General features: G+C 44.0%; 1 protein-coding gene across 8 annotated transcripts in view; it reads right to left on the bottom strand.

Annotated features, from left to right (window-relative positions):
* Positions 1-15,805: 15,805 nt before the first annotated feature.
* Positions 15,806-24,190, bottom strand: part of URB2 (URB2 ribosome biogenesis homolog) — a 34,515-nt gene continuing 26,130 nt past the window's right edge. For 2 of the 8 annotated variants that reach the window (XM_037737778.1, XM_017526497.2), the window contains exons 9-10: positions 21,687-21,826; positions 15,806-16,893 (exon numbers count right to left, since the gene is read on the bottom strand). In XM_037737778.1, coding sequence (XP_037593706.1) covers positions 16,696-16,893; positions 21,687-21,826 — 338 coding nt within the window. In that variant the 3' untranslated portion in view covers positions 15,806-16,695. Of the gene's footprint in view, positions 16,894-21,686; positions 21,827-24,089; positions 24,138-24,190 lie in introns of those variants that run through there. The other 6 variants (XM_017526499.2, XM_017526498.2, XR_001824508.2 and 3 more) reach the window with 5 other exon arrangements.

Here is a 24,190-nt window from a genome sequence, read left to right as displayed (position 1 = left end):
TGGCAAGACTCAGATTCACTGCAGGGCAAGCCACTGCCTAGGTGGTCAAAGTAGATAGCACAAGTTCACCAGTGTGCCATGTGGAGCTATTACCCACACCTGCACCTCCGTCATCCCCACCTGCATCAGAGGAGAGGATCAGGCTGGAGAGTTGTATGTGCTCCAGCCCAGAAGCAATCTCTGTCACAACTGAACACAGCTCTGCCTGACTGACAGAGGGGAGTGCGGAGTTCGAGGATGTTTAGCAAACTAATCAATGTCTCTGCCTCAGCAGGTATGGCACTCAAGGATAGGACCCAGGCTCCTTCTCCCTGGTCATCAGCCATCCCCCAGGCATTTGCCTTGTCTGTATGATCCAAGGTGGCTGGACTCCAGAAAGCCAGAAGCACAATGTATTTCCCCCCTTTTTGAAGGAATGACCCTGGAGGTGTGTACATTACTTCACCTCACATCCCACTGGCCACGTGACCACAGAGCTGCACGGTAGACTAGGAAATATAGTCTTTATGTTTGGTAGCCATGCGCCTGGCTTAAACTTCATTACACTGGAAGGAGGACAGATCTCCAGGGGACAGTGTGTAGAATTGTTCACAGGTATGTTGGGATCACTTGTAAGGTGTTTTCCAGGTAATCTGGCACCCATAAAAGTTAAAATATTGTGCAATTTGCAATTCATATATCTCTCATTGTGTTTCATTTTGACATGGTTTTGAAGGAAGGGTAGAGCCGCAGGTAGCACATTCAAGAAAATGAACCTAATCTTGGTGGAAAGGCCTACATGAAATACCCTGTAGAACAATGCAGCTCCTTTCATATAATATCATCCTCTGCTAACAAACCCCAAAATGACATATCCAGCTTCCCAAGGATTCTGAAACCAGGTAGAGCTGGTGCCTTACTGAAAAGCTTAAATAGTGCAGACACTGTTGATGAATCTTGCCCATGGTGAAAACTTATTTTGTTTGGTTATCATATTGTGAGTTAGCTCTAAGTATCTAGTTGATACTGATTTACTGATACAGTGAAGTTTCTAAAACTGCTAAAGCTGAATCGAATCCCCAGGACACAGGGACTCTGAGTCAGGGGCCTGCCACACTGTAAGCCCTGCCTGTGCATACAGCCAGCTAGCTTCCCTCTAAGTGGTTTCTATTGCAGGCATGTCTCAGAGCAATAGACGGTGATTGTGATACTGTGCAACCTCATAGCCTGAAAACACATGTTTATACCATAATGATTTCCAACCAGAAGCTGCACTGTAGAGGCAGAGCATGTTCATACAGCATCCCTTTGGGATAGGAAGCATTACTGAAGTCATGAAGAATCACAGAAACTCTTAGGGCAAACAAGCACAGGAATTCTCAAATGCCTTTTCCCCAGCTCTGAAAACTAGGACCATTCCAGTATTTCTGATTTAACATCTGATTTGAGATTCATTGACCATGGGAGAAAGAAGAAACAGATCTTGTGCCAACACAGTACCTTGGAAATAAAATATTGAACCTTTACCAAAAACCCAAGTCAGAAATACACTGCAAATATAATAAAAGGTGTACAGCACCCTGCCTATCACTTTTCTTAAATGATCTTTTCATGTTCTGTGGAAATTATAAACAGCTATTCTCAATAAATGTGTAATTTGGATGAAGAAAAGCCCAGAGCTGGCATAAAACTCACCTCTATCGGTAGGTTTTCAGATGTTTCTAAAATGAAATAGAGCAGAAACAATTTCAAAGCTCTGAGAAAGTGAGCTGTTTCAAAGAGGTAGCAAATAAAAATGAAACACCTGCAAATCCTGCAGAGAGACATGTACAGCATCATCAGCCTCTGGCTTCCAGGCTCAGTGGTGGATATTTTGATTCCAGTAGGATTGTGTCCACATTAGAAACTCCAAACGGGTTTCTCTTTCTTTTTTCTTTTCTTTTCTTTCTTTCTTTTTCTTATTCTTTCTTTCTTTCTTTCTTTTCTTCTTTTTCTTTCTTTCCTTTCTTTTTCTTTCTTTTTCTCTCTCTTTCCTTTCCTTCTTTCCTTCCTTTCTTTTTCTTTCTTTCTTTTCTTTTCTCTTTCCTTCTTTCTTTTCTTTCCTTCTTTCCTTCCTTTCTTTTTTCTTTTTCTTTTATTTCTTTTCTCTTTCCTTTCCTTCCTTTCTTTCTTTTCTTTCTTTTTCTTTCTTTCTTTTCTTTATTTCTTTCTTTTCTCTCTCTCTCTTTCTTTCTTTCTTTCTGTGCCAAAACATTCTTTATTGCCTAGAGCTATGGATAGCAACTCAAGCTTAATGAACCAATGGCAAAGACCATAAAGAGATAGTAGCTAAGGTCAGGGTTTTCCTTAAATTTCATTATGTATTTTATCATCACTGATTCTGCTATAAACCCCAACTTCTGACCTTTGAGACTAACATCAGTGTCCACAGAGACAACCCACCGAACCCTGTCTCCAAGCTCTGTGATGTCCTTCTCCTGCGCCACTCTGTGCCACGTGGGCAGAATAGACCTTCTCTGAGTACCTTGTGTTGAGATTCACTTGGGGTGGTTGGCAAAATATTAGAGAAATATTAGGGAAAGTTATAGATTAGTCTCAAACCTTTGGAAGGCCGAAAGGTTTTATTGTGACAGGCCGAAGGTGGCCAGGTCCATCACTAGGGAGGAGACAGGGACAATAAAAGGCTCTCCCAGTTTAATTCTGTTTGCCCCACATCCCTTTGTCTCTAACTGTTTACTCATGTAAACTTTGTGCTGCATGGTCCTTTCAGGCGCGGATCAAAGGGGAATTACCTGTTAATAGTGTTTACTCTGGGCCCAGAACATAAATCTTTTATCATCCACATAACCACTCTTTTAACCATGTTAATTATATACAAGTGTGTTGACTTAGAACCTCTGTTATGAAATCCTGATGGAATAAATGTGTGGATGTACAGGGGGTCTTGGTCAATTGGCTGCATTTCACCCTCTGAAAGCAGCCAGCAACCATCCCTAGCCACTTGAATCACTGAACCAGATGTGAGAGTGCACTTGTTCATCCATCATTAGGTCAGGGCCTGCAGGACAGACCTCCACAGGTGGTGGTAAACATCTCACCTAGAATCACTCCAACCTTGACATTTTAAGACATCAGCACCCACTTTCCAAACAAAACCTCCAGAAGAACCATACCTAATAATGACCCTCTCTTCAGCTGCCTGGATTGCCCTCATCAAAGTGCACAACATACTCTTCACCGTCTAGTTCTTGCTTATCTTTAATAATAACAGCTTCTAAGAATATTTCTTATGGCTTTTGATTTAGTGATGGTGGAGAGGGGGAGGTTCCAATTCAGGTTTAAATATTGTTGGTTTTATCTCAGAATCCCTTAATCTAAAATAATCCTTTCACTTTTTCCTTTCTTTCATGACACTGACTTTTTGAAGAGTTTCAAAAATGCCCCAATTCTGGCTTTATCTAATTGTTTCCTTGTGATATCATTTGCCTTGATCCTCCACCCCCTGACTTTCTCAAAGTTAGGTCTACAGCAGCGCAGTGCAATAGAAATTTGTAAACCAGCCTGGCACAGTGGCTCACACCTGTAATCCAAGCACTTTGGGAGGCTGAGGTGGGAGGATTGCTTAAGTCCAGGAGTTCGAGACCAACCTAAGCAACATGGCAAATCCCCATCTCTACAAAGTACAAAAAAAATTAGCTGGGTGTGGTGGTATGTGCCTATAGTCCCAGATACTCAGGAGGCTGAGGTGGGAGGATCCCTTGATCTGTGATGGCACCAATGCATTCCAGCCCAGGTGACACAGCAAGACCTTGTCTCAAAAAAAAAAAAAAAGAAAAAAGAAAAAAAAAATCTGTGAACCACATACATCATTTTAAATTCTCCAGTAGCCACATGTTAGAAAATGTAAAACAGGTAAAGCTAATTTTTAATAATTAACAGTAACTCACAAAACATTAATTTAACACAATATTTTCAAATTACCAATGAGAAGCTGGATGTGGTGGCTCACGCCTATAATCCTAGCACTTTGGGAGGCCAAGGCAGGTGGATCACCTGAGGTCAGGAGTTTGAAACTAGCCTGGCCAACATGGTGAAACCCCATCTCTACTAAAAACACAAAAATTAGCCAGGTGTAATGGGGGGTTCCTATAATCCCAGTTACTTGGGAGGCTGAGGCAGGAGAATCACTTGAACCCAGGGCGGGTGGAGGTTGCAGTAAGCCAAGGTGGCGCCACTTCAGTACAGCCTGGGCAAAAGAGCAAAAGTCCATCTCAAAATAAATAAATGAATGAATAGAGATTTTACATTATTTCCTCATCCTGAATCTATAAAACTTAAATACATGCTTACAGCACATCTCAGTTTGGGCTAGCTACATTTCAACACTGAATGGCCACACATGGCTAGCAGCTACCATATTGAACTGTGCAGGTCTACAGGCTTGATTAGATGACAGGTAAAGTTTTGGGCAGTGATGATACATCTTAGGTGGTGATATGCACTTCATATTATAGTGCCACAGACCACTACTTAATGGTATTATGTTTATTGTTAACAGGGACCAATATTTCTATAATTAAGATACTTTCCTCACTAATTGCACTCAGCAAGTAATCCTTGGGATAATTCTTTGGCACCATGCAAATATTTTTGGAACAAGTTTAAAAAAATTGACTATAGACTGGAAAATCGAGGGTTTTATGGAATTTGATTTTTCTTAGGTAGTAGGTGGGCATTATGGGATGTAGGAGAATGTCCTCTGCTAGGAGCAGGGTGAAGTTTTTAGGAGTGAAATATAATGTTGGCAACTTCTTTTCACACTGCACTAGCGAAACATATAGTGTGTTTGTGTGTATGTGTGTGTACAGAGAGAAATAAGACAAATATGTCAAACAGTAACAATTTTTGAATATAGAGTATATGATTGTTTATTGCACTATTTTTTCGAACTCTATAATTTGGAAATTTTTCACAATAAAAAGTTGGGGACAAAATTTTTAAAACAATAATAACAGCACTTATTCTCTACCTGGTACTGTACTAAAGGATTTTTGTGCATTTCAAATCTAATCCTGGAAACAACAATACAAGGTAGTTACAATTATTGCCCCATTTTTTCCTGACAATGAAACTAAGGTACAGAGAAGTTAGGGGTTTTCCCAAAGTTACACAGATAATTTTATCAATGACCAGTGAGATTCAAATTGAGCATGTCTAACTTGGAATCCATGTTCTGAATAACAAAAGTATGTCGCCTCCTGAGCATTCAAAAGAAATATTTCAAGTTCAGAAAAGTCATTTTTCTAGGTTTTGATAAGCTCAACCTTTATTGTAAAGACCAAGCAGTATGGGAGGTGAACCCAGAGAGACTAAAACCCTAATTGAAGACCCCAGATGACGAGACCACGCACCATGACTGTAGTCCAGGGCATCTGCCTGTTCACAGGACCAGATTCACTGTGTTCTTACATCAGGAAACCTTTGCACTGCCTCAGTCTGTTTCCAGGAACCGGAACCAATGGTTTTCTCCAACCACGCACAGGCAAAGGGCCAACACAAGTAATTTCAAATACATCTGGCTCTTAGGCAAGGTTGTATTTCAGCTCACTTCTCTCATTGGCTACAGAATGATGAGGATGATGACAGCCTCTATTCATGGAACCCTTATTGTTTATGTGCCACACACTGTTCTAAGTTCTCTTCGCATACCACCTACCTTAATTATTTCAACAACTCTGGGAGGCATATTCTAGAAAAAAAATGAAACGCACATGCTGAAGATAGTATGTAATGCTGAGATAAGACAATTCCGGAGTTCTTACTTCTTACTACTGCATGGCAGAGAGCTCGTGTACACTGGAACTGAGCTCCGGGTGGCAGTCATTTCATCGTATTTCCCACTGGGAACCAGCGGGACAGGGGGGATGGCATCAGGGGAGACATTCATACCCACTGGACACCTTCTGCTGCTGGAATTTGATAAAGCCCTTTAAAATCCACTATGTTGTTCAGGGTGCAGGACCACACGGAGCCAATCGTCATTACCTCCATTTCACAGAGAAGAAAATGCCATTCAGGAAACTAAGTGACGTATGCAGAGTCTCACAGTTATGAAGTGGTTTCTGCTATGTGAAAAAGCGAATCAATGTTGGTTAATGAAAGCATGAATTAATGTATAAGCATATATATAATTTCATAAATTTACAAACACATATGTTTTAAAAGCCATACATACTTATTCACGAAAGAAAACCTATGGCCCCAGTTCCCAAGGATCCTGTCAATAGAGGTAGCTCTGATGCTGGGGCCTGCAGGGAGCACCTGGCAGAAAGGAGGGAGGGAGTTGAGGAAGACGACAGGAAGAAAGATAAAGGACCTAGTGCCAAATCCACACATCTGAGCAGGCACAAGAAATCCAAGGCAACACCAACTCGCCACAAGAAATCAGAATCTAGACTAGAACGCGGGGCAGGTGAGAAAAGGAGGACCCACGAGCAGTGGTTCTGTTCGTGAGGACGGTCTGGTATGTATTCAAAATCTCTACCCATGCCACCAGGCCGTGGTCTGGGCCACAGGGCCTGGTGGCATGGGTAGAGATTAGAACGTGAAGGGAGCTAAGGAGAAGCAGGCTGGAGGGAGTGATGTGGTTTGGCTGTGTCCTCACCTAAATCTCTTCTTGAGTTGTAGCTCCCATAGTTTCCACATGCTGTGGGAGGGACCCAGTGGGAGGTCATTGAATCATGGAGCAGGGTTTTTCCCACACTGTTCTTGTGGTAGTGAATAAGTCTCATAAGAGCTGATGGTTTTATAAGGGGAAGCCACTTTTGCTTGGTATTCTATTTTCTCTCTTATCTGCCACCATGTAAGACATGCCTTTTGCCTTTATGGTTGTGAGGCCTCCCCAGCCACATGGAACTGAGTCTATTAAGCCTCTTTTTCTTTATAAATTACTCAGTCCCAGGTAATTTATTTGCTGTCTTTATCAGCAACATAGAAATGGACTAATACAGGGGGCAACCTATCCCTGACTGGTCACTTTGGAAAACCAGGTGAAAAGAGCGCCCTGTGAGCTAATTTTAAAAGGCACTTGCTGTGGGTGACAAAGGTACAAGACTCTGTAAAGAGAGCTCAGGTCAGATTCTGGTCACAACTTGTTCCCTCTGCCAGAAACCTTTGGGCAGTGCACAAAATATACACTTGTACGAAGCAGCCCTGAAGCTGAGCGGGTAGCTGGAGAATCTGCATCATGTAACTCCTTGCCCCACTGCAGAGCCTCTGGACCTCACCTGTCTCTCGTTCCAGCTCTGTGCAGATTGTGGCCTCCTACAGATACAACTGGACTGCACCAAGCCTCCTGCCCCAGTTCTTCTACTGACTGAGGCCTCCTCCGCACTCCCCCACCAGGTGCCCAGACAATGCAGGCGCAGCCCGCAGGATGGGGGTGGAACATGCCCTCCTATGAGCTCTTTCTACGGTTGGTGTCCATGCCCCTCATTCCTGCTCTTTGAGATTGAACTCCATAATAAAGTAATAGCTCCTATGTCCTCTGTCTCTTACTTTGCTTTCTGGAAGCCTATGCTAAGGCAGAATAAATGGAAGCCATGAGCCCATTTAGAAAAGTGCACATACAAGCAGAAACCAGCACCGGGTCTCAGCGGGTTTGTGGCTCCCCTGAAGGCCAGCTTAAAAACCTCAGCCTAGGCCGGGCGCGGTGGCTCAAGCCTGTAATCCCAGCACTTTGGGAGGCCGAGGCGGGTGGATCACGAGGTCAAGAGATCGAGACCATCCTGGTCAACATGGTGAAACCCCGTCTCTACTAAAAATACAAAAAATTAGCTGGGCATGGTGGTGCGTGCCTGTAATCCCAGCTACTTGGGAAGTTGAGTCAGGAAAATCACTTGAACCCTGGAGGTGGAGGTTACAGTGAGCGGAGATCGCACCATTGCACTCTAGCTTGGGCAACAAAAGCGAAACTCCGTCTTAAAGAAGAAAAAAAGATAAACAAAAGGTTAATTACAAAACCTTACATACTCCAGAAGCCCACAGGCAAGAACAGCTATTTATTTCCTCAGCTCACAGCTCGGTCTGCCCGGCTGCATGTCCGTCCAATGCAGGCAGCCATCTGAATCACCGCACCTGCTCCCACCACACAGCAAAAGAAAATACCACCTGGGATTTGGACAGTTTTCCATAAAGCATTCCAAAATGAGCATTCCAGAGACAGAAACGTTTGCTCTTTCAGAGACCTTGAAAGGAAGCTTGGCAGTTCTCCCCATTGTCTTCTAAGGAGGGAAGAAGAATCCCCCAGACTGATGACCCAGCTGTGATGAATATGCATTCAAGAAGCTGGAGGAAACCATCAGCCATTGCTGCATGCACACATAAGGCACCAGCCTTGGACACTCTTGCTATCATTTGACAACCTTCAACTAAAAGTGGCATCCAAATGCCACCCTGAGAATCCCAGAAGAAAGTGGACATTTAAGTCTGCCCAGTGCACCCTGCTCCATGCAGACACGCTGTGGATGGACAGCTGCTTTTCACCAGCCCAGCTCCTCTGGAACTTCCGATTGCAAAGGGAGTCACCAGACCCTGCATTTCCAGCAGCACAAGCCAGCACCAGCAGCAGAATGTGTCACCGGAGCCTCATCAGAAAGCCGGATCTGGCAGGGCTGGATCTCTAGTCCCAGTGACGATCAGAACTAGGCGCCTGGCAAACAGGTGCTGAAAACCTCAGCCCCTGGGGCATAAAGCAGTCCTCCTGACATTTGCTGGATTACAGATGAACACATCTGGAAATTGAGACAATCAGGAAGCTAAAAAGTACAATGCTAATGTCACATTTCCAGATTTTCTGAAAACGTAAGCTGTGGGTGTTTAGTGAAACAATGATGCATTGTAATAGGGAGCACCAGCAACACTTTACTGTGGCAAATGGCAGCCTCCGTAGTCAGACCACGCAGCTGCACACAGTGCATGGAAAATTTAATTCACACAGTCACTTGTTCGTCAAATATTTATTCTACAAAGATGCATTCATTGACATTTATGGAGGCAGGCGGGTGGAGTGCAGTTTTCAAACTGCTCTCTGCTGGAAACCCAGTGTTCCCAGGGCATTCTTCATCCAACAAGTATTTATTGAGCACCTACTATGTGCCAGGTGCCCGTTCCAGCTCCTGATATAGCAGTGAGTAGCACAAACAGGATCCCTGAATATGCAGAATTTAGCTTCTGCTGGGAAAGAGGACACCAGACAATGTGAATAAGCAAAACACCTAGTAAATTGGAGAGCAATATATACCAAGGAGAAAGTAATGAAGCAGGGAAAAGGGGACAGGAAGGTCAAGGCAGGTGGGTGGGATTTTAGATGGAGTTTCTGAAAGAGTCATTATAAGGCCAGGCTCAGTGGCTCACTCCTGCAATCCTAGCACTTTGGGAGGCCGAGGCGGGCAGATCATCTGAGGTCAGGAGTTCAAGACCAGGACGGCCAACATGGCGAAACCCTGCCTCTGCTAAAAATACAAAAATTAGCTGGGTGTAGTGGCACATGCCTGTAATCTCAGCTACTCAGGAGGCTGAGGCAGGAGAACTGCCTGAACCCAGGAGGCAGAGGGTGCAGTGAACTGAGATTATGCCACTACACTCCAGCCTGGGCGACAGAGCCAGCCTCTGTCTCAGAAACAAACAAAAAAATGAAAAAACAAGAGTCATCATGGAGATAGACTTTCAAGGAAAGCCCCAAAAGAACAGAAGACCCTGGAAGGTCCTGCAGAGCCAGAGAGGGATGGGGTGGGAGAGGAGGAAAGAGCTGAGGGGGAAGGAAGGGAGGGGAAAGAACGGGGGAGAGGAAGGTAGGCAGGGAGAGCTGGAGGGAGAGGTGGGGGAGAGGAAGAATGGAGAGGAGGAGGTGGGGCTGGAAGGAAGGGAAGAGGAAGAACACGGAGCAAGAGAGGGCAGATCCAGACTGGTGGGGAGAGGGGCAGGGCAGGCTGTGCCAGGTGATGGGGCTCTGGTCGGCTTCAGCTGTGATTACCCTGTTTTTTATCTGTCCAAAACACTGGTGTTCTAGATCAGATTTTGCTTTATAAAAATTGTTCACAACTGGACGTGGTGGCTCATGCCTGTAATCCCAGCACTTTGGGAGGCCGAGGTGGGCGAATCATAAGGTCTGGAGTTCAAGACCAGCCTGGCCAACATGGTGAAGCCCATTTCTACCAAAAAAATACAAAAATTGGCCAAGCATTGTGGCACACACCTGTAGTCCCAGCTACTCAAGAGGCTGAGGTGGGAGAATCGCTTGAACCTGGGAGGCAGAGGTTGCAGTGAGCCAAGATCATGCCACTGCACCCCAGCCTGGGCAACAAAGCAATAACCTATCTCAAAAAAAAAGAAATTCATTTTTTGAAAGAAGACACTATGGAAATTTTGAAGGAACACAGAGGTGCAACCTCTAGGACTATTTGGAAACAATCTCTAGGACGGGTGACCACAGGCAGTAAGAGAAAAGAGGGAAGACGGCTGGTAGTGAGAGCTGGGACTGAAGGAGAGTTGGACGGCACTCTAGAGGACCACGTGAGGAATCGGTTCTGTCCTCCAGGTTTTCAGCTCTATTCAATGAGCAGAAATTGGCAAGTTTGGGAAGGACTTGCCCAGAGGCAATGGTGACGTCGGGGAATGGATAGGCCAGGAGAGTTAGGAGGTCTAGAGAAAACTGTTAAGAACTCATCCTTGAATGCATCGGTATTTTAGGGGAAGGGAGAGAGGAAGGTAAGCAAGGGCATCAGAGATAGTCCAGGCCCTAGAGGGTGTGGAGAGCCAGCGGGGGCTCCGACCAGCCAAGGGTGTCCAGTGTTGGTCAAGGACCTACTACACATCCGTGAAGCCGGGTGGCTGAAGTTGATCCAGTCATCTTTCAGAGGGCAGTTTCAATGGGAAGGATGACCAAGGAGCAAAGGTAGACTCCTTGTCATTGTTGGGTAGTCAAGAGAAGAGGCTGCTGGAAACGTGGTAGGATAACAGGACCGATATTCAAGATAAATTAAGAGTATTCGGTGTGTGTCTATAAACAGCAGGGAAAGTGACAGCAGAGATTCGAGACAGAGGGCTATAGTTAGATGGAAAAAGAGATTGTGTGCCTGATTTAATCTGTAATAAAGCTCAAAGAGGGCTTAGAGAAAATACCAGTGGAGGCTACATGCCAAGTCAGAGAATACCAGACGCTGGATGTCACCAGCACCCACAGTTGCCCCCACAAGAACAGCCATTCTCAGTCTTTGAAATGGCCACAGGTGGGAAGCGCTGGCCATGCCCTCCAGCATGACCTTAAGGTACGGGAAGGTGCACTGATTTGTGACTTCTGTGGGTGCTTCTTTATCACCACTTTGGCATCCAGCCAGGCATTGCTGCTGGGATTTCTCATGGCCTCATTTTTCTGAGTGTGCTTCTTGTCCCAGGCCTCAGCACACTCTCACCATTGTTGAGCCTGGTCTGTGCCCATTTCTACTGAGTCACATCCCTTCAATCCTCCTTTGTAATGAGAAACCACTCCCACTACTAGCTGTGTTCATTATGGAGCATTTCACAAACCTCTTCCTTCCTCTCATCCACAACATTTATGTTCTATGATCAACCAGAACGTCACATTAAAACCATTATAACAATCCAGTCTCCACAAGCTCATAACATCCCAAAGCTATGCTGCCTCATCGATGCTTCTCCCTCTAATGAAAACAGAGATTCTCCTCCCAATAGGTGGACCCAGCAGAAGAAAGAGAACAGGATTGTGTGGAGAACCAATCCCCATGACTCCATTCCTTTCTCCCACAGCAGAGCTGGCTGTGGAATTGAGGGTCAGGCAGAACAATCAGGGGACTCCAAAGTCGACGAAGGAGGTACCAGACCTGGGGATGCCAGTGAGTCACAGTGGTCATGGTGGCAATGGAGAACAAGCTGGGTAGAGGGACAACAGGGCAAGCCAGAGAAAGGACATTACAAATAGGCTCATTGGGCCGGGCATGGTGGCTCACGTAATCCCAGTACTTTGGGAGGCTGAGGCAAGAGGATCACTTCAGCCCAGGAGTTCAATTCCAGCCTGGGCAACATAGCAAGACCCCATCTCTAGCTAAAAGATTAGCCAGGTGTGGTGTCATGCATCTGTAGTCCTAGCTACTTGGGAGGCTGAGGCGAGAGGAGCACTTCAGCCCACGAGTTGGAGGCTACAGTGAGGTAGGATCACACCACTGTACTCCAGCCTGGGTGACAGAGTGAGGCCCCATCTCTTAAAAAAATAGTAGGGAAAGGAGTGTTCCTTGGAGCAAGGGAAGCCAGGAAGAGTCCAACAAGGAGGCTCAAGTGTGAGTTCTCACATCAGTGACAGCAGATGGGCAGGGGTGGCAGTCCTGGGAACGTGGGGCCAGGACGTTTCACAAGAGTCCCCATTGTGGACATGAGGCTACAAAAAATGTCAGCAGGAAACAAGAGAGAAGAAGTGAGGTCACTAGCAAGTAGGAGTGATTAGGATGGGTGGCCCAGACACGCCAGGGAGAGGGCGCAGAGAAGCCGGTGAACGGGGATGGCAAAATGGTGTCGGAAGGACATAGGGACAAGAGGGCACAGGGCAACAAAAGTAATGTCCATTAGAGAGACATGAGAGATGGCTGGGCATGGTGGCTCACGCCTGTAATCCCAGCATTGAGGCTGAGGCAGGCGGCTCACGAGGTCAGCAGTTTGCGACCAGCCTGGCCAAGATGGTGAAACCCCATGTCTACTAAAAATACAAAAATTAGCTGGGTACGGTGGTGGGCACCTGTAATCCCAGCTATTCAGGAGGCTGAGGCAGGAGAATCGCTTGAATCCAGGAGGTAGAGGTTGCAGTGAGCTGAGATTGTACCATTGCAGTCCAGCCTGGGCAACAGAGCAAGACTTCATCTCAAAAAAAAAAAAAAAAAAAGAGAGAGAGAGAGAGATGAGAGACATACAGGCTAAGAGGAAAGGATGAATATCACATCTCCCTCCAGCCACTGAACTTGTCTGCTGAAGAGCTGGAAAAGGTAAACGACAAAGTAAAATGAAAAAAAGGAGAGCGTTGAGAAGTTGCACAAGGGAATGAGGAATCAAAAATGACACCGCTGCTGCCTCTCAGTGGCTTTTATGAGACATAAAGCAGAAATGTGTGCGCTTATTAGACAAAAGAATTTAGGCTATAGCCTGGCACACTGGCAATACCTCAAAGTAACCTCAATGAGTTATGAGAAACCAGGGCCGGGTGCGGTCGCGAACACCTGTAATCCCAGCACTTTGGGAGACCAAGGAAGGGAGGACTGCTGGAGGCCAGAGTCCCAGACCAGCCTGAGCAACACAGTGACACTGTCTCTACTAAAAACTTCAAAATTAGCTGGTTGTGGTGGTGTGCATCTCTAGTCCCAACTACTCGGGAAGCTGAAGCAAGAAGATTGCTTGAGCCCAGGACTTAGAGGCTGCAGTGAGCTAGGATTGCACCACTGCACTCCAGCCTAGGCAATAGAGCGAGACCCTGTCTCCAAAGAAAAATAAAAAAGAGAAACCAGGAAAAAAAACCAACTCCACTCAAATCCCTTCAAGTACACAGCCCCTCCCTGCAGTCTTTTCTGGAGCCTAACATTGGGTAGTTTCCACAGCTACTGCAGGAGGCCGAGTCTGGGAACTACAGAAGACAAGGCTGGGAAGGAGACCCGCCCACTGTGGTCCCCAAGCAGCGGTCAAGGGCAAGGTCGGGAAGCGGCTATATGTTGTCTGTGCCCTGTTGGGGGCCCCCTGATGTACTACTGTCCAGGACCACCCAAGGCAGCATCCCAGGCAGTCACCCCACTGAGCCTTCTCTCATCCAAGTCCTCTTACACCCACCCCTCCCTTCAGGTGTCTGCTCTCAGCAAAAACCAGGCTGCCACGTGGATTCAGGGCAGGCACCCCAGGCCCTTCCAGGGGCACCTCTCACTGTCCAGGCACGTCTCAGCTTGAATACCACCTTTCTCCAGCTGCCGAACTTGTCTGCTTTGCTGCCAACCCCATGACCATCCTCTGGCCTATTTGTTTCCTGGCTTGTTGGCAATGTCCCCTGCAAGAAAGCTCCCTGAGGACTAGGGCCATGTCTCCATGCCTGGTACAGAGAAATGATTCATGCATCTCTGTCAGGGGACGAGGGGTCTGGAGTCACAGCAAGTCTCAGGGGGACAGGCTCTCTGAAGCCCAGCATTTCACCGTCCCCCCAGCTGAGTCCCCAACTCTGACATGTGGAGAGCTGGCTGGGCCAAATCTCTTTGCCTGTGCAGGCTATTCTAATGAGATAAAAATGAACAACAGAGCCTCCATATTTGCCAGTCAGAAAAATGTTTCTACTCTATGAATCAGCGAAATGGAGTTAAAACAAATTCTTTGCTGAGGAGCCTTTAGAGTTCAAACAGAAATGATTGTGATGAACCTGTGACCGCTTCCCCAGAAATGGGAACACAGCAGAGAGCCCTTCAGAGCTGTGCAGGGAGGACACGGAGTCCCAGTCTTCTCTTCCTCCTTTCCTTCCTTCAAGCCTGACTGCCTGGCAGCCAGTTGCCAACTCCCTTCTAAAGGCCCTGCAGTGCCACCACCAGGACGCCTGAGGAACTGCTCAATGTTTGTCAGCTCCCCCAGCATTCCCAAGGCAGCTTCCAGCACAAGAAAAACTAGCCAGAGCTCCCTGAGGGCCTCAGGGACAGTGAGCTTCCGGTTTGGGCACCTGAAGCAGAGGCAAACCTAAGACCTTGATTTTAGCTCCTGCTTGTTTACAGCTCCTGTCCTTGAAAGGTCACCCGCTCACACCAACACCCATATCTAATTGTGAACAAGAAATAGCACCATTGGCCTCTCTTAGGGAGGCTCCTGCAGGGAGTTTAACCACAGAAACAAAACTCTGTCAACACAAAGCATTAAGTGAAAGGATGCCAGACCAGCCGAACCCATTTCTGGGTCCGCACGCACAGTCTAGATGAGGAAGGGAAGGGAACAGATGAAATGCACAGTGCGTAAGGCAGGACTGTCCCCCAGCCCCCACAAGACGGTACAGGAAATAAAATCAAATGCGAGGCTTCAAACACAGGTGATTTCTCTTAGGTATCAAAAACATTCATTTTATATTGTCTGCTCCAATCACATCTGCTTGAAAATGTAGTATTAAAAAAAAAGGCTTTGCTTAAGGATGATCCTTCAAATAACTTTAAAAGTCTACATTTTTGACTAATTAAGAAGGGAATTCCAACATGAATCCCACAAAGATAGTGAAGAAGAAAAATAGTAAATATTCTAATTGAGAAATGCGCTATTACAGAAGATAATTATATAAACATAATTTACATAAGAAATAAAAATGGTGAATATGAAAAATGTATAATCTCTTAGTAATTAAAGAAATCCAAAACAAAATATCTCTCTCCTATCAAGGAAGCACAAATAAACAAACAAAACTCAATAATATTAAAGTTGACTCATTGGTGGGAAAATAAATTAGTACACATTCTAGGGGGTAATTTGGCAATATTTATATAAATCCTTTAAAAATTATGTGGTTGTTTTGACAAATTATACAACTCATGAGAATTCATCTTCTGGAAATAGCTCAGCTGCAGGCACCACCTATAAAAGGGAATTTGGAAAGATACCTATGTCTAACCATGGGGTACTTATTAAATAAAACAATATTATCTACTCAATGGACTACTATGCATCCAATAAAAAATACATGTCAAATGTTTTCACTGACCCAAAGTTACTTAAATATTACACAGGAAAAAAGGTGACTTTAAAAAAATGCATTTATGAACCAATTTAGCTAAAATTTATTTATTTCTATGTACAGCTATATACATACACATAGTAAAAGGACTAAAACAAGACACTCCAAGGTGACAACAGAGGTGGTCTGGGAAACTGAGACTATGAGTGCATTTTTAAAATTATGCCTTTATTTTTCTTTTCTGAGGTTGCTATAGTAAAAATATACTGCTTAGGTAATAAGGAAAAACCATTAGGATTATTTCTTAAACTGAATAGGAAAAAAAAAAAAATTCCTAAATGAACTTCCCAGGGCTAACACAGGAGGAACAGGCAAGACCCCGGCACCCGTGCTAAAGATCGCCCACCTGCCTGAGGTGCCTGCTATCCCTGCCCAGAGCAGACAGCTCAGGCCACAGACTCTTAACTCCCCCCAGCTTCTTCAGAAAGCATACTTAAAGGGAAGGCAGAAAAAGTGGCATTTCAAGAATACGTCCCATGTGACTTGAAGAATTTGAAAGGCAAAGATATTTAAACAGGGATGAATTACAGACCCATGTACCCAAAGTAAAAAGCCAAGTTTTACATAGTTCCTAGTGTGGACTAGGAACACCAAACTACTGAGCCAAGACTAGAACCAAACACAGAAAGGTCCTGAGAGTAAGACATTTTTCTATTGAATTAATCTCACTCCAGGGTCTATTTTCATGATTCTACTCTAATACTTACTGTATAAAACTATGTATTAAAAAATAGTAAGAAAAACATGATATAAAATACATCAAAATATACCACATAAACCTCAAAGGATTTTCCATGCATACCAATATTACAAATTAGAACATCTTAAGTCTTTCATTCTCCAGCTCTTTCAGACCACAAGGCCAAACAAAGCCTCACTCGGAACAATATCCCTGGCGGCACTCCTGTCGCACGGCCTTAGGCGGTATATCTTTTCTCTCCTTCATGTTTGGCCTTGTGGTACTTGAGATAGTCATTATAGAGTTCCTTAAAGACGTCTCTCACTCCCGGCTGCAGCGAGGCCCGCAGGAACTGGACGTCAGGCTCGATGCAGAGGTCCAGGATAAGGTAAATGCCCTCCTGCAGCAGACTTTTCACTGCTGGATATAAGGTCACCTGGGGAAAAGGCAAACCTCTGTGAGAACAACTGGGGGCAGAGATCAAGCCCCACCTCTTGCCGACAATGTCTTGGGAAGCACTGACAAGTAATTTCAAACTGGTCTCCAACTTGAGAAAAGATTGACATTCACTTTAAAAATATAATTTTGTTGCTAAGTCAAATATTTAAATACACATATTTTTAAAGTTTGTATTTTGGGGAAATAGAAGCTAACTCAAGCAAACACAAACCTGGAATAAAACTCCATGAAAGCACAAGGGTGGCTTTGCTATGTAGTAAATGATGCTTATGTGTTTACCAGGGGCATTTTAAAAAGCTGGAGTCTTTACATTTAAAAACCTTCTAAGAAGATAAGCTGCCTGCCCATTGTATCAAATTCCTCTGCACTGTCAATCACCACGAAAACTACGCCAACCCTGTGGGACAATGACAACAACGTTCACTGTAAGACTACGACCCCATCTCACCCCAGAGCAAGGCAGCAGGCAGGTTCTAACGCTACCAAAACAGACCGCTTGATAAGTCTACACTAGTAATTAGATCACATCATATCACCCAAGAGCAGAAATGATTCATGATTGCCATTTAATAGATTCTTTATTTTTGTCAAGAAAGCACAATATGCACTTAATTTCTAACAGCCCTGGAATGGCTGAACTGGTCCTCGTGCCTAAAGCTGCCCTTCTCCCTGAAGTTCAGGGTTAACTAAAATCTGGAGCACAGGAGTGGGGGTGGCAGCCATCTCCAACCTGGCTATATCTGATGCTCCACCCAAACTTCCAGAGAAGAGACTCAGACTAATATTAAAACAACCAAAACGGCTGGGGGAGCAGGTTCTCCCTGCGCGTACCACATCCATTCAGGTTTCAACTAAACGTGGGCTGAACAGAGTTTGAAACCCTGGTAACTGAAACTAAAAAGCAGTCGTAATGAAGAGTTCTGGGAACAGATGGTGGTGACGGCTGCACAATATTAGAATGTATGTAATACTACTGAAGTGCACACATAAAACAGTTAAGCTGGTAAAATTCACCTTATACCATATGTATTTTACCATTACTTTTAAAAAGTAGAAAAAAACCAAAGCAGTGGTAAAGTACCGCAGACAGGCCTGAAATTTGGCTGATCTTCATTTATTGTTACCCTGATAACCTGAAAGAGTTAATGCCTCTCTGCAAACAGTTTCTAATGAGGACATATTTATTAACCAGAAGAAGTGATTCACAAAGGCAACCACTGGGAAGTACATTCCTAAAGAGGCAATTTGTTTCTGTCTTTAAGATGATGCTATTCTTCAAAGTTATGATTCTTTTCATGTGACAGTTCAGAAATTTCTGACAAGTGATCATCTTAAATTTTACCATTTTATAGATGATAGGAACATTCAAGGACCGAAGACAGAATGGAATGTCTGTGAATTTTACAGCAAGGTAATTGGGAGGGAAAGAAAAAAAACAAAACAAAAAAACAGACAAAAATATAAAGTCCTTGATCATATATATAGCAGGGTGAGAGCTTAGTAAGTGGATTACCTGTTCATTCATTTAATTATCACTTGCTAAATAAATAATTCTACTTCCAACGGTTAAAAAATGAGGCTCAGTGACCACCCCAAGGTCACACAGCTAATAACTGGCAGCACCGAGACTTGAACCTAGGCAGTCTAAGCCCAGAGCCCATGCTTTGGACTACTGCTTCACATAGTATCTCAGTAGTGAAAATGCAGCCAGTCAGCCTCCAGCAAAAGCTCTGGGGGTAGGAAGGAAGGCCAGAAGGTTTCAGACAATACAACCACTTTAAACCTTTAGGTTTCAGATTACTTATTTCTAAAACGAGAAAAAAAGTCAATTTCTACAACATTAAGATCATTGGCCAACAAATGAAAACACCACTAAGTAGCTTTAAAAAAATCTTAGAATAAGCAGCACAAAATATTTATTCCAAGCTATCAATATACAAATTGTCCCTGACTTGAGACAGTTCAACTTAACACTTTTCGACTTAACATTTTTTGAATTTACAATGGATTTATCCAGATATAACTGCATCATTAAGTCAAGGAATATCTGGACTTAATCACGGTTCAGCTTATGATTTTTTCACTTTTACAATGGGTTTATCAAGTACTGAATGCATTTCAACTTATGATATTTTGAACATAGTATGGTTTTATCGGGACACAGCCCATCCTAAGTCGAGGAGCATCTGCAGAGGACATTGTAAATTTGGTCTAGGGGCAAAAAAGAAGACAAAGGTAACCACAATTTCCTGCATGTTTCCACAGGGACCCATTACTCCTTGGAGGAAAGAAGACGTGCAGGCCTCTGCAGCTGCCCCTTCCCTTGACTAATGCATCTCACCAGGTCATCTTACCCTGACTACTGACAGGTCCCACCAGCAATACTCAACTCTGCAGAAGTACAAGGAAAATGCAAAGAAGATCTACTTAGCATTACATCTAGCATTTAATTAAACTTCAACACGCTGGTCTAGAAAGATTTATGGCTCTCTCAGTAGAAGCCTCTAATGCGTATGGAATATTTTCTTCATTACTGAATTTAAAAACAAATGAAAGATAAAACACAGACCGTGGTGCCAGTGGACTCTGGGAGGCTATGGCCCTAGATAATTCCCAAGGCCTCTGGCTTTCAAGATTAAAAATAAAAATATAACTGATGAGCATAAATTACACATGAACAACGAGGCCAGGAAGCCAGGGACTTTTCATAAAGTGAATCTCAGAATAACAATTAGTGACTTAAGGGTTCAAATTACTGCTTCTCTTCTTGGACCTTAGTGAAGTGATATGACTATGTCTCATTTTATTATTCAGTAACACAGAAAATAATGCCAGCTTTTCTTTCATCAAAAGCTTACATATTAATGACTGATATGCTTGGGAAATACCAAGATTCCATAAAAAGGCTAAATAACTGCAAGGAAATCAAACTACAAGCCCACATCTTGGTCACAGGACAACTGGAAGAGGTGCTCTCAAGATCCACGGCTCTTACCAGGTGTGGGCCCCACACAGCCCAGCACTTTTACACGGCCAGGCTGTCCCCACCCCCCCACCCACAGGACAGGCACTGCTGCCTACCCAGGTGAGCAAGGCCAACGGGGCAGAAATTATTTGGTATTCTAGACTTACCTAAAACAGGAGCAGGGATGAAAACTGATGCAGCTCCAGGTTTTCAGCCCAACTTCCCTGGAGAAATGCTGACACCTCTACCCTAACAAGTTTACCTGTGATTTTACTACTGTTCTTACAAGATTTACAAAGGGGAACTGGATATTTTATAGACAGATCAAACACAATATAAATGTATATCAATATATACAAAAGACAGACAGAAGAATACACCATACTTTGCTCAAGCCTGTCACAAACAATTTAAACCAAGATTTATACAGCCTAGATTTACTAAGTTCTATAGTGAACTTACTATGGCTCACACAGGGTCCTGTGGAATTTTGAAAATAGCACAATGACATTTCAATGTAAGATAACTGTTGAATGGCCGGGTAAGGTGGCTCATACCTGTAATCCTGGCACTTTGGGAAACCAAGGCAGGTGGATTACCTGAGGCCAGGAGTTCAAGACCAGCCTGGCCAACATGGCAAAACCCTGTCTCTACTAAAAATACAAAAATCAGCCAGGCATGGTGGTGGGTGCCTATAATCCCAGCTACTCAGGAGGCTGAGGCAGAAGAATTGCTTGAACCCAAAGGACGGAGGTTGCAGTGAGCCAAGATCATGCCAGTTCACTCTGGCCTGGGTGAAAGAGCAAAACCCCATCTCAAAAAAAAAAAAAAAGGTAACTGATGAATAATGAATTATCCAGAACATTGAATCAAAAAGTCAGATTAATTTGGACAAATATATTTTTCCTTAATCTATCTAAACAACTACCTGTATCTCCACCTTGTCATCTACTTTGAGTATCTGAAAGCAGCTGAGTCACATGAATGACAGACCCCCCGAGTAAAGATACATGAACTCTCTTGCAGTTGAGGGGACCCCAGAACCCTGAGATCTAGAATCCCTCTTTTTTATCTTTCTTTCTATTTTTTTTTTTTTTTTTTTTGGAGACAACTCTTGCTCTGTTGCCAGGCTGGAGCGCAGTGGCATGATCTCAGCTCACTGCAACCTCCCTGGTAGAAACGCTCTTTCTAGTCTCCATTAAGCTTGGTCCTATGAGAGCTCCTGTTCTTGGATCTGGGTAACATTTCCTTTCCTTTTATATGACACAAAAAAACTAATCAAAATAGACCCCAAGGTTTGCACTGGAGCAAGACAGATAATCAAGCCTTTTCTGTATACAAGGCACTGCTGAGCCTTCTGTATGTCATTTCATTTGGTCCTTAAAAAAACCCTGTAGAAAGGCTGCTAAATACCTTGAAATAGGACTCCAGAGACTGGGGAGGCTAAGGAAGAAGGAATGCCTGAGGCCAGGAGTTTGAGACCAGCCTGCACAACATAGCAAGACCTCATCTCTACAAAAATTTAAAAATTAGCAGGATGTGGTAGTATGTGCCTGTAGTCCTAGCTACTTGGAAGGCTGAGGTGGGAGGATCATTTGAGCCCAGGAGTTCGAAGCTATAGGATGCTATCATCGCATTCATTACTGCACTCCAGCCTGAATGGGGAAGCAAAACCCTGTCTAAAACATGCACACAGCAACAGAGAACTGTCATACCCACAACATTGCTTGCCATTTTGGTTGAGAAACCCTGCTTAAGAACCATAAACAGAAGCACTTGGTGAAAGACATTGAACCCAATTTTACCTTCTGTACCTCCGACACGTACTGGGCCACCATAAATGGGGAAAACACAGTGAACTCCTCAGCTTGTGCGGCAATGTGGCTGTACATCCTTTCAACCAGGCGTGCACACTTCAGGACCATGGGCAGGTCATCTGTGCTTCCTACAGACAGCAAAGTGTTCCCCAACCAATTAGTTCAAAAACAGCACGTTTTAACTCTTCTATGTTATACTTTTAATATGGGTGAAAATTATCTCAAGTGTTACATGTTTTCCCAGACTCTTTAATTGGCTTATTTTGCAAACAGAATAAGAGAGAACAGATATGTTCAAACAGTTATCTACACAACAAAGGGATGGACACTTAAAAAACTCAAGAGTGTGTGGGTGTTTTTAAGAGTCTAACCAGAATAGTAATCAATATTTTTAAGAGATAATCTAGGATTACTAAAAAAAGAAGATTGAGTTCTACGAGAATGGCATAAACTGGAAAAAAATTGAAAATTATCCTAAGGGGAGAAAATCATTTACCGACATCATGATTTAAAAAATGAGATACCCTGAATCATGTCTTTGCCTCCTTAAGTTTCAGAAATTGTTTCTGTATGTGCCTTTTATAGGTGGACAGATATAGGACTCAATTATCATTAGCAGACATTTATCTGTCTTCTTAGATTTACTTCTGATTCCTAGTTCTTCCCATCATATGGTGTCAGGATCATCCAGGGATTCTTAACAAACTCCTCCCAGGAATCCTAATTGCATGTGTGCCTCCACAGCTTGAGTTACAGCCCATGGGGAAGTTCTCTCTGCCATCATTCAGCATAATGGTAGGCACAGTTTTATTTATTTATTTATTATTTTTTTGAGACAGAGTTTCGCTCTTGTTGCCCAGGCTGGAGTGCAATGGTGCAATCTCAGCTCTTCGTAACCACCGCCTTCCAGGTTCAAGCGATTCTCCTGCTTCAGCCTCCTAACTGGGATTACAGATGCGTGCCACCATGCCCACCTCATTTTTTTTTTTTTTTGTATTTTTAGTAGAGACAGGGTTTCACCATGTTGGCCCAGGCTGGTCTCGAACTCCTGACCTCATGATCTCCCTGTCTTGGCCACCCAAAGTGCCAGGATTATAGGCATGAGCCACCACGCCCAGCCTAGTAGGCAGGTTTTTATAAAACTCCAGAAAACACAAATGAATCCATAATAACAAAAAGCAGATGGCTGACTGGTGCTGGGACCAGAGTGGAAACAAAAGTACAAAGAAGCAAGACAAATCTTTTGAGGATGATGGAATATATTCTACATTTTGATTGTGGGGATGGTTTCATACATAATACATACATAAAACATACATAAAACCCATTAAATTGCATACTTTGAACAGATGCAATTTGTTATGCATACATTGTACATAACTCAATAAAGATGATTTTTAGAATGCATACCATTTTTAAAGACCCTGAATAAGCATCCAGACATTTTTTATGGATGCAATTTTTCTAGATCAATGTAATTGTATAAAATTATGTCAACTGTTACCATTCATGTAGCACTTCATGTAGTATTTCAACAGACAATATACTCTGGTGATATGTTTTAATATCTCACATCAACTGTTCTCTTTTCAGACTGTTCAACACATACATGCTATTTGCAACACGAATACATGGCACTTGTCATGTCAGCCACCAATTTAATGTGTGCTCATTAAAAAGAGCACATTGGATACCAATAAAAGAGAGAATGAAAGTTAAAATTCCACTCAGTTAAGCCACGAATACATCTAAGAACCAGGTCTTAGCAGATAGTATGATGAAGCCACACTCACATGAACACTGCACAGAGTCCCAGAAGTGCGATGTGCTCCTGCACTTCCTCAAATACATGACAAAGGACACGACTGTGGCAGTGTGACCAAGCTGTGCTCCACCCCTGCTGAGCAAGGCCCCGGCCTTCGGTCCAGGCAGACATGACTGCAAGAACAGGGATTCTTTCTTGCTGAGCTCAGACATGACTGGAGAGGCCTTGACACAGAACTTGACACAGGCCTTGACACAGCCACCACCAACTGGCTGAGGCTGGCACGGGAGGGGAAACTTGTTTACTAAGGCTGCTGCTAAATCGATTCACAGTATTAAGCTGACATGCTCTGCACCAGACAAAGGAAGAAGCAAAATACCTAACTGTGCCACTGACTGATCCCAAAACCAGGCAGAGGAATTGAAGCCTAGTGTTAACGATGCCCTTCCCCTTTTCTCAAAAGTTGTCTGGGCCGGGCACAGTGGCTCACACCTGTAATCCCAGCACTTTGGGAGGCCAAGGCGGGTGGATCACGAGGTCAAGAGATCGAGACCATCCTGGTCAAAATGGTGAAACACTGTCTCTACTAAAAATACAAAAAATTAGCTGGGCATGGTGGCACGTGCCTGTAGTCCCAGCTACTCAGGAGGCTGAGGCAGGAGAATTGCCTGAACCTGGGAGGCGGAGGTTGCGGTGAGCCGAGATTGCGCCACTGCACTCCAGCCTG

Source organism: Cebus imitator, unplaced genomic scaffold (genome assembly GCF_001604975.1).
Source record: "Cebus imitator isolate Cc_AM_T3 unplaced genomic scaffold, Cebus_imitator-1.0 Scaffold42, whole genome shotgun sequence".
Classification (NCBI taxonomy): domain Eukaryota; kingdom Metazoa; phylum Chordata; class Mammalia; order Primates; family Cebidae; genus Cebus; species Cebus imitator.
This window is presented reverse-complemented; position numbering and strand designations above follow the sequence as displayed.